The sequence below is a fragment of the Anoplolepis gracilipes genome, chromosome 3 (genome assembly GCF_047496725.1).
Source record: "Anoplolepis gracilipes chromosome 3, ASM4749672v1, whole genome shotgun sequence".
NCBI classification, from domain to species: domain Eukaryota; kingdom Metazoa; phylum Arthropoda; class Insecta; order Hymenoptera; family Formicidae; genus Anoplolepis; species Anoplolepis gracilipes.
In genome coordinates, this window is record NC_132972.1 from 9052146 (window position 1) to 9063966 (window position 11821).

General features: G+C 31.7%; 1 protein-coding gene across 1 annotated transcript; it reads left to right on the top strand.

Moving 5' to 3' along the window:
• Nucleotides 1–9: 9 nt before the first annotated feature.
• LOC140663563 (cdc42 homolog) lies at nucleotides 10–3582 on the top strand. Its single transcript, XM_072887804.1, has 5 exons — nucleotides 10–295; nucleotides 781–978; nucleotides 1065–1174; nucleotides 1249–1446; nucleotides 2058–3582. Exons 2-5 carry the CDS (start codon nucleotides 801–803, stop codon nucleotides 2145–2147), a joined length of 576 nt encoding a protein of 191 aa, XP_072743905.1. The 5' UTR covers nucleotides 10–295; nucleotides 781–800; the 3' UTR covers nucleotides 2148–3582.
• The last annotated feature ends 8239 nt before the right edge of the window (nucleotides 3583–11821 follow it).

An 11821-nucleotide genomic window follows, 5' to 3' on the forward strand; every position in this document is an offset into this window, starting at 1 on the left:
TCATTCGTAGCTCACGATCCACGATTTAATAAGAATCCAGCTTTACGTAGCTAACAAATCTCGCTCGAAATCACGGCCGTCACCGAGAAGAGAAATAACGTATGTACGTATATCTCGCGATAAAAATTTGTGGAATTTACGTTACTGCGTAACAATTTCGCAATCTTGGCTGTCAAATAGGACTCGTGTAAATCATATTTTATAATCGGTACACGCCCGAAGCCGCTTTCGCCGCTCCACCCGGGATTATGAGTTGCAACGGTTTTAACCTTTAATGACAGCCCGACAGATTCAGGTAACTATTCCATTATTTGACGCGCGATAAGCGAAAAATCTCACATGCGAGAGTCGATTCTTGCTTTACGTTCAGAGGATAACCTCATGAAAGTTTCTCGACGTCCTATGGCTAGATAATTTTGAGCAGCATGTTTTCTTTCATGCTGCAAGTACACACCTATATTTAAATTAAAGTTAAAAAAGGAACACAACTAGAAAACAATCTCCGTGCCGGTCAATATTATGATGTTATTGCGTAAAATAATACTCTATGAGAGAATATTTTTTTTATTTTGTATTTATGATATCGTGATTGTAGACACAATGTTATGGCTGATAAAATTATGCAATATTATGAAGCATCTAGATTGCTTTATTAAACAATATAAAATACACTGATGTAGATTTGAATTTAATTTAAATTGAGTATGAGATTTATTTTACTTATGTATAATTGTTTATAATAATTATAGCTCTTAATTATGTATGAATATAATGTTTTAGGTCACCTAAAAAGTATTAAAATGCAGACGATAAAGTGTGTTGTGGTAGGTGATGGAGCGGTTGGTAAAACATGTCTCTTAATTTCTTACACCACAAATAAGTTTCCTTCCGAGTATGTGCCTACTGTTTTTGACAATTATGCAGTAACTGTGATGATAGGAGGTGATCCTTATACATTAGGATTATTTGATACAGCAGGTAAGACGTTTGCTTCTTTTTGAATTCTTTATCCACAAACAATTGAGCTTGCTTGCCTTATCTAATTCAAATTTTTTGTTTTTTAGGTCAGGAAGATTATGATAGATTGCGTCCTTTAAGTTATCCTCAAACCGATGTATTTCTCGTGTGTTTCTCAGTTGTATCGCCGTCATCGTTTGAAAATGTAAAAGAAAAGGTGATAGATTATTGTCTACTATTTCTACATATACGAGCTTTAATTCTAATTCTAATGTAATATATTTTTTGCAGTGGGTGCCTGAAATAACACATCACTGTCAAAGAACTCCATTTCTACTTGTCGGAACACAAATTGATTTGAGAGATGATGTTGCAACAACAGAGAAGCTCGCAAAAAATAAGCAGAAGCCAATATCTGGGGAGCAGGGTGAGAAACTCGCCAAAGAACTCAAAGCTGTTAAATATGTAGAGTGCAGTGCTCTAACACAGGCAAGAATAAATCAATCTTTTATACTTATGTAAAAACTTACTTTATTATTAAAATATTATTTAAGAAAAGTAAAATTTTTTTTTACTTGAATTTAAAAAAAATATTTTTAAAAGTTTTAAACATTTGTATCTTTTTTTTTAAACTAAAATAAAAGAATAATACAAATATTAGTTGAAATAATAAATTTGTTCAGACTCAAATGATATCAATTAAAACAAGAAATATAATAAAAGGTCAAAACCATTACTAATATATTATTAAATATTACTAATATAATATTTAATAATAATATAATATTTAACTCTCTCTATAATCTAATAAATATTAATAAAAATAAAGAAAATAAAAGTCAAAAACCAGAGTCAAACAGCAAATATAAGAATGAGAAAGTCTCATATTCATTCAATTAAAAACAAATTGTAATTATATTTTGTTTTTGATAAATATAAATTTATTTACTTTTATATTTGTTGTTTAGTTCTGGTTTTTGCCTTTCTTTATCTTTTTTTTTTTTTATTTAATATTAGATATTTGTTAGATTATAGATAGAGTAAAATATTATATTAGTAATATTTAACTTTATACATTGTACTTTTTTTGAACATTCTAGAAAGGTTTGAAGAATGTATTCGACGAAGCTATTTTGGCCGCATTGGAACCTCCAGAACCAGTGAAGAAAAGAAAGTGTACGCTTCTGTAAAGCGACAAAGAGTTATTATCATTGAAGGAACGCATGCCGGACATCAAAATAACGCTACGTAGTACCAGACGACAGTCTTGTATGTAGTATATTATATTAAATAGAACTAAATTTTTGCCTCTATACTTCGTAATTCGAGGGAAGAACAAGCAATCGCGCAACCGCTAGCTACGACAGCGACTGTAAACATTCCATGAGGCGTGCAACAACGACTCCGAATTTGTAAGGTCAGAGAACATTTTTCTATCAAACAATAATGGCTATCTTTTTGAGATAACTTATTGCACAAAACTTTCATTTTTCCGACACGATTTTCTAGGCGGCGCAAAATTTTGAAGCGCGTCTGAGAATTTTCTGAGATAAAAGTTTCGAAACTGTTCTAAAATCGTTGACTTTTGACGTTTAGATTCAATAGGACAAAGGTGGAGAAACAGAAAAAGATTGGTGCTATTATTCAATAATATTTTTTTAAGTCGAATATTTACCGAAATATATATAGATATCTGAATCGTCGATATCTAATAGGGTACTCATTTGGATTGATAAGGCATTCAAGTATCTTTCTAAAATGACGATCATTTGTTTCGAGAATTTTTACTGGAATAAAATTTTCGTTTTCGACGAAAGTCAGTATTAGGAACTATGGTGAATGTAAAACGATAAATATCATAGCAGTATCATTATATAGGTATATTGTCGATTGCATATAGTAAAAAGATTATTATTACTATTTATAACAATCGATCTATATATATAATTGTTGAATATTAAAGCCTTTTGCAATACCACCTTCGATAAATTTATTTGTTTGGATATTGACATGATTTTAGGATAGAACTTGTCATACGATAAATATATAATTAATTTCTTATCATTTATTCTTTGTCTCGAGCATGATGGTGTGTGAGTAAAATTTTTTTAATATCGATAATGAACCTTCAGATCTTAAAAAATATACATGGCAGCTACCTTAACGAAAGGAAAGCTTTTAAAAAAATTGACCAATTTCTTCGTACGTTTTTGAGTGCTGTTTATTACATAGCAAAGTATTTTCAACGAATTTATCACTTAACAAAGAGAATTGAGGAGTTTTTAAACCTTTCTCTTAAACATTTATGATTCTCATAATTATAAACATAAAATTTTATTAATTATAATGCTGCATACAATGAATTATATCAATTCACAATGTCGACGGCATGCGACTGGCTAATTTTTTATGGAGCTCAATTGCCGCATATCGTTAGTATCAATAACACATATGAATGTTTGCGAAATAGGGACGTTGCAAGAGAAAGCATTTCATCAAAAAAATTTAATCAACTTTTACACTACGAATCCAGTTAAAAAGCATTTATTAGCACTGTATGTGTCATAATATAGACACAGTCATATATAATGAAATATTCGCATAAATATATTTATATCATATATATATGCCCGCGCGTTCATGTCTTATTAAATTGTTTATAATCCTTTCATATATTAATATCCTTTATGTCCTTAGCCTTTCAAAAATATTTAATGTCATAATCCCAATAGATAAATAATTATTTTAGAATATTATGAACATTGATGCTTATATATAATTCACGAAATATATAATTTATTTATAAGTAGGATTTATTAATAATAATTATTTAAGTTTTAATAGATTTTTATTATACATATATTTGACAATAAAATGGTAAATGAAATTAAGTAACAGGATCTGCTTAGGATATATTGTATAAAAAAAAGGTAAAATTAGAGAGAATAGATTATGTGTGAATAGAAATTGTGACAGAAATTTTACATTTTTGTGTGATAATTATAAATATATATTTCATACATATTTCTTTACAAATAATTTATAATTATATTATGTTCCATTTAGAAAATATTAGATACTATAAAATATTAGGTGATATAAAATATTCGAATTTTTATCTAAAATTTATAAAAAATATTTAATCATATTTATATATATTGTATAAAAATATTCAAATTACAATAAGACACATCGCATTACAATGTATAAAAATAATACTTCAAGTTATATAATCATGCATTCAAAATATTTTAATCATTTTAGAAATACACGATAATATAATTCGATAATATAATTTTATTACGTATGTGTACATATACGCGAAGAGTCACCGAGTATAAGTTTTCGTCCTATGTCCTGTCCTATCAATGTTATTGTCGGTACGCGCCGATGATGTTTTTGTTTAATGTACTTACGCAGTTACGTCGCAATCTTAGCTCACAATCAGTCTTTGTCAGTCGACAGTGAGTCCTACGTGCGAACGAATGTCGGGAGTGTCGTCTGTCAAATCGAGCGATAAACTATTATATACCTTGAAATATTAATCAACGTGCGATCACGATCAGCCTTTAATCAATTCTTTGAGATCCGTAACTATACAACTTTATATAACTTTGTCAAATTTGACGAAATCTTACATTCCCTATAATCACGAATACACGATTATTATAGAATCATACGCATCCAAATATTCTTTTACAAAATTCTTTTAACAACTCGCGTATTATATTTCATACAAAAAAAATTTCACTTCGAGAGATGTTATGGTTATAAAGAGGTTATAAAATTGAGTAGCGGCTTATCTCTTATTTATTTGTTAATTCAATAATTTCAATTTATTTATTGAAAAAGATTCTTTCATTAATCGTATTTGAAAGTATATTGAATGAGGTTAGAGTATCTCGTTGTGTATAAATATATTGAAGCTACAGTTGAGTTAATGTCGTTACAATTATTACGATCGAATTATTAAAATACATCACAATCATTATAATGATATTTTATTAGGCGATTAATTTTTAATCAGTCCTTTGAAACTTAAAACATACATATATATATATATATATATATATGTGTGTGTGTGTGTGTGTGTGTGTGTGTGTATCAGTACAATTAATAACGAAATCGAAAGATTAATCATAAGATGTTAAGTTAAATATACGGTAATATAATAATTTAGCTGATGTAGTCACGCAACAATAGACTATAATTATTTTTATATATTTTTCCCGTCGAGAATGATTCCGTACGAACGAATATCTGTAGTGTCGAATCGAACGATGAGCAATTATCGTAGAGTGTTAATTAACTCCTATGATCGCGATTAATCAACCTTCGACAATCAGCAACTAGTGTACGTCGCTTCGCAAAAATCTGTTGATTTATTCATTAAACATTCTATTTATTAAGACTTGGATTATTTATTTGTCGAGTCGTATGACGCTCGAACTTTCGAGCTTTGAGAAGCTATTTTTTCGGATATTAGATATTAATAATTTATCATGTTCTGATGTTCAAGTGATGGTCGAGTATGTTCGCGTCGAGATTCACGTCGTACAACTTCAGTTTGTTAAATTACGTCGCAGCTTCATACGTATCGCGGATATCGAGAGTGGCGGACGTGAATCGTTATTATTTTATATTATTCGATCAAGTGCGTAATATGTATATACGTGTTATAAATGTCGGGAGTGCCGTAGAAAGTGACGAGCGATCGTTCTATCATATTATTTAATCCGCGAAATCGTAATCGGTAGTGTCTTGTCGATGGACTTGCATTTTTGCGATCGAGCTTCCGAGGCGAGGTAGTAATCAACTAGAATATAGTAGCGTTTCATCGACTGGTGAGTAAATTGATTTTGTTTATACTTTATCATTGAATATTATCCATCACGAATATTTACGCCGAATATACAGTCAATATATAAAAAATGCTAATATAATAATAATAATAATATATTATTTCGAAAAAATTGATTTTTGAAGAGCTCAGAAAGATAATGAAATTTCAATTACGTGCGTTTATATATTTTACACTCACACAGAGTGCTTATCGACTTCAGCATTTCATAGATGTTTAAAGACTCGTTATTTTTTTATTTGAGAGGCTATTTCATGTATTTTGAACAAAATAAAACTCGAATTTATCTTTCTCATCATTGACGTTTGAACGTTATAGGATCGATCGCGATCAATCCGCGCGGTGCTTTTTCTTGTACGTTTTCTCATCTTGGTTGGCGCCTAGCCAAGGGTAATGACAACCGCGCGAGATACTCAGAGTACTCTCGAGTACTCCCGGTGCTGTGAGAATCCCTCGTCGAACCGGCACGTGCGAGCGGAAATGTAGGGGCCGAGGGGAAGCGTAGAGACGCAGAAACACGGGAGGCGGTCATTTGACGGTCTGATGGGATATCGCCGACGTGGATCGCCCACCGTCATCCACACGGCCGTTTCTCCGTGTTCTCTACGTCTATTTCTCCATCCTCCTTTCATTCAGTGGCGGCTTCAATAAATGCGAAGTCTTACGATAAGAATTTAATAATGAAATTTTAATTACTCAATGACAAATAGTTCGACAGTCACATTGACATTTGATTTATAATTATCATAACAATTGTTTTTTTATATAGGTACATAGTGCCTATAATGATTCTAAATTATTATAATTTGATTTATAATTATTATAAATTAAATTATAATTTATAATAATTATATTAATTCCTAAAAATATATATATATATATATATATATATATATATATATATATATACATATATTTAAAATTATTTATTTATTTAATATCACAGAATATACATTTTCTTATAATTTATTCTTACATATATATAAAGTCATAAACGCACGTGAAAAATTTTAAAATAAGATTTTTACGAGAATTTAATTTTCTACCACTTTTTCTTCACAATTAAATGTATATTTTTGTAACACATATAACAGGGTGCCTACTTTTTGGAAAAACATAGAAAACCGGGAATACTTGGATTTCTTTTGTATCTGGAAAAATCAGCGAAGTCTTATGGAATTTTATTGGGATTCAGGGAATTTTTTCGAAAATTCTTTATTTTTTTTTTATAATTTTGTTTTTCATTTTGTAAACAGTCAGCCGTGTACGTGAAACTGGCGTTTCAGTTCGTGGAAACTCATTAATTGTTGAGAGTTTTGGCTTTATTTTTAATAAAATATTTTTTTAGAGTTCTTGGTAAAATTAAACAAATAGTTCTGACTATTAAACAAAAAAATGGCTCGAAACGAACTAAGATGTCAAGTTTACTGCATCTTGCTTTGTTTGTGATGTGGATATATATATATATATATATATATATATATATTTATTTATTTATATGAGACAAACTGAGACGCCAAGTTATATATTTTTTTATATATTTAATGTCTTAACATAATATTGAATATGACATACATACTCTTTGTAACTTTTAATGTTACAAAGAAATGAACATTTTATATAAATAAAAAATTATCTTATGAAAATTATTCAGTTTTTTTTAGTACATACATTTATAAATCTAGCATTGAAACTTAAGAGACTCCATGGTTTTTCCTTCGTAGGAACAAAAAACATTAGAAAATGCATGTAATAAAAAAATTTTATTTTAGAAAAAGTTGTATTAAAAAGTCTTAAAAATATTCTTTTTACTTGGAATTTTGGACAAAAAATACCTGGAAAATTAGGGAATTTTCAGAGAATTTTTTTTACAAGATTTGAGTAGACACACTGATATAATTATAAATTTTTTTACGCGCGCGGAAAATCCGATGATCATCGTCCTATCGTAAAATCCGCCACTGTCCTCTTCCGGTGTCATATTTCTCTTGGACGCTCGCTCGCGGGAGAAGGATCCCGTCGTTTTCTTCTTTCTTCTTCTTTCGCGGTCGATCGCGATTCGCTAGTGTAACGTGACGCGTTGCGCCCTGTGGTTAATTCAATTAGGTGGAATCATAGTTACGTAGATCGGCGGCTACACGTTGGCGGCCGCAGTCAACGTTAACGGCCGATACAGAAGGCGCACCTCGGTCACGGAGCCACCGCGGACGTGCCTCCGGACTCCCTTGACATTATCGCTAATCATCTCGAATAGATAGCCGCGTCTACGCGAGCGATAGTATTGGTACAGGTATGCGTCGGACGTGCGCTGTAATGTGGCCAGATGCAGTGTAATTCCAGTAATTGATCTATCGAGACGAGCGAGCGAGTGCGCGCTCAAAATCGCGCGTCGTCCTAACAAAAGTTTCCGCGTTAATTAGCGAGCCGCGCGATAATTAGTCCCTCAAAGCAATTTCGCGGCACGCATTTCGAATTTTAAAACAATAATTTTTTAAAATAATGTAACTAAATATTTAATATTGTGCACTGTATTTTAAAATGGAAATTGTGTGAAAACTTTTAGATAAAATCAAGATTTTAAAATATCATAATTTTTTGCAAAAAAAAATCATGGTTTTTTTTTTTACCAAAATTTTTGCATAGCAGTCGTTGAATTTCGAGATACTGGACTCGTCTCTTTTTCTTTCTCGCATCACAGATTCCCAGATTAACATCGTTCGAGTATAGGATCTTGTGATCTTGGAATTCCTCTCGATCCTCACGCGCGTCCTAGGATCCGAGAGTTATTACACGAAAACAGACGAGCTCTCGTAACGACCTAATAAAACGAGCCGCCGGGGCCACCTGGTGGAACGGGCCGCGTCAGGGGCCCCCCGGGCACGTTGACACAACTCATTTTTACGCGATGTCTCGCGCGCGATGGGCGGCCGCGCTCGTCCCGCGTTCTCGCACCGCGCGAGGACCCGCTGTTTATGCTGCTTTATGCCGATGCTGGTCGTACCACCGCTCGCTGGGCTGAGTAATGGCGCGAGATCTGTGCCGTAGTCGCCGAGGGGGTGCCTCTCAACTCGGCCTGAGCGCAAGAGATACCATCGGAACTCTCGCGTAGATTTCTAGTCGCCCGTCGCGATGTCCCGCATACGTGCCATCCCGACGAAATCGTGGTGCTCCCTTCGTCAGGGCCGCATATTCTGCTGGTATCCGGACTGAAAAACGAGACACGTAGGCGGCACACATTATATGCGGTCCGTAAACTCGTTTGCGATATTTAAAAATTATTTATGTAAAAAATGTCTTTGTTTATTAATTTTTCTACGATATTGATTTTTCACAACTTTGATTTGAAATCAGACAGTTTTCATAAATATATAATTTTAATTGAATGTAGTTATGGTAAATAATTTTTATTTTATCTTTTTCTTCATTATTTACTATAATATTTAATATAGTAATTTATTGATTCAATATAAATATTAAATTTAAAAAATCTTTTTGCATGTAACAATATCATAATCTATTAAATTAATAGTTGTCTTATCGATTCTTATAGATTCGTGATTTTTTTAGCTATATAAATATGATTTAATAATTTGATGAATAATTATAAAGAAATCGTCTTATTTGGAACTTTTTAAATTAACTTGTATATTAGAATCTCAGTTTATCGCTGATAAATTTTCACCTATTTAGTATCAGTAAGAAATTAATAAAATCTCTCTTCATCTATAATATATACAAAAGTGGTACAAAGTAGAAGAATGTTTGTACAATTTGTGCAATTGCATTTTCTACTGCCAGTAAATCGTGATTTATCTTCTACCCTATTCTTTTATTTCTCCCTGAAGACGTTTCGCCTCTGCCGTTCTCGCATTTGAAAGTTTCGGTTCGCCGCCTGTAAATCATGCGAAAATAAAGCAACAGAATAGAAATAAACTTTCAGCGAGTCTTAGTTTTCGCGCAAAGTTTACAAAATTGTCGCTAAATATTCGTATTTTGCAATCGCGTTACCGCGACGCAATTTTCGTACAATTAAATCATTATTATTGATATCTCCATCATTAGCAATAATGATCAATTTTGCGTGGAGATAAAAATAACTGGACTGTAGAAATTGGGATAATATAAATTATTAATATTATATTATGAAGCAATTACGATGCATTATTAATATTATATTATGAAGCAAATATATTGCAAATTACGGAAAAGGTTGTCATTTTCTTAAGTATCATACGCTTTGAGTACTATTTTGAAAATATTTATGATACCAACATATATCAAAAAAGAAATATTTCACATAACAGATTTATAAAGTTAATAAGAAAAGTCTTTGTCATAAAAATACAGTCGTACAATTTTTGAGAAACGTGACGTATAATCAAAATTAATATAATCAAAATTTTGCTAATCTTTGCAAATGAAGTTGTCGATATTCTTACTATTCTCTTGCCTCTTTTGCTTTCTGTTTTCCCCTTTTCCCTTCCAGAGTGGCGACGGCCGCGCGCGCACGAGTACCGGTTCTATAACGACTAATAAAGGTTTAATGAATTCACTGGTCCCTCTGTAATTCCATTCTGTCGCGCTACCTAATTAATACGGAATCCGGAGGTAAGTCGATGAGGGTGTATTCGAGAGCGAGATGTAATTATCGTAATATAGTTGACCATAAATTTCTTGCAAGTGATTTTATGACTTTATCGATTCGTATACTGGAAAAATTTCACTCTTTTTTTTGTAAGCCGGTAAATAGAACGTTTCGCACGGTGCGCGATAGCATCGATGTGGTGGTAGTAATTGATTTAATGCCTGCTTAACCATTCTCAGACATGTTATTATACTCCAGAAAAAAATTAGCTAAAGATTTTCACTAGTGTTATAGCGTACTCAGATAAGATTATAAAAGACGTCACGCATATATGATTGAAATACAAAATTTGATTCCAAAAACTCGTTTTAGAAATCTTTAAAAAAAGTTGCAATATTACATGTTTAATTGCTTGGTGATTCGATAAGTATTCCAGAGATATTTTCACGAATCGTTGAACATAATAGACTGTAGAGAATTTTCTTTCATTTTACCAAGCTACATATTTCTAAATGTGAAATAAATGTTTAAGTACTTTTTTATTTTTGCTTTGAATTTTTATACAATGCAACATTAAAATTTATTTAATTTCCTGAGATTAATTTGTAAAGTAGAAATTAAATACAGTCTTCCGTTATGATTGTAAATTTAATTATCTGATAAATATGTTCACAAAATGTAACTTTTTTGGACAGTTTCTTATAAAATTCAGAAATTATATCATTAAGAAGTAAAATTGCGCGATATACACTTTTCTCGAGATCCACTCGTTACAGAACGTTCCTATGCGTGAACGAATGCAAAAAATGCGACGGTCCACATCCGTCTGTAATTATTCTTACGCACGCGAGCGAAGAATTGCGTGCAAATTTGTTGTGTGAACAGAGCTCCGCGTCCGCGAGAACACACATTACCGCAGAAAAGATCTCCTTAGATCTCTTTGCCGACCGATAACGAACCGAATCGCCTTACTTTTACGCTTACAGTCGTGCTGTAACGAACGACTGAAATTGCTCGTAAATTTCACGCTTTGCACACGAGTAAGAATTATTCATACGCTTTTCATAATTCATCCTGCGCCACGTAAAAACTGTAATTAACGTTCGAATGATCTTACGCGGCAAACTATCGTTCGAACTGTCTAAGGAAGTTAGACATCGATTGCGAAACATAAATTTTTGCGTCTGTTTCAACAGAGATGATAAAATTGAATTTATATATGCTAATAGAAATTGATATATTGTATTTTCAATATATGACAATAGTTTGTTCTTAAGTATATTTTGCATGCTTATCTTGTTGAATAGTCCATAAATGCTTAAACTAACCGTAACAAAAACAAATACTACATTATTTTACAGATAGAAAAAGTTTATGATAAGTTTATGATATTACAAAGAAATATAACGAAAAATTGC

Excerpts from the sequence above, each read along its gene's own strand:
- LOC140663563 (XM_072887804.1), top strand. The coding sequence starts at position 801 with ATGCAGACGATAAAGTGTGTTGTGGTAGGTGATGGAGCGGTTGGTAAA. Across the intron at positions 979-1,064 it reads AGGATTATTTGATACAGCAG|GTCAGGAAGATTATGATAGA; the intron begins GTAAGACGTTTG and ends TTTGTTTTTTAG. Across the intron at positions 1,175-1,248 it reads TTGAAAATGTAAAAGAAAAG|TGGGTGCCTGAAATAACACA; the intron begins GTGATAGATTAT and ends TATTTTTTGCAG.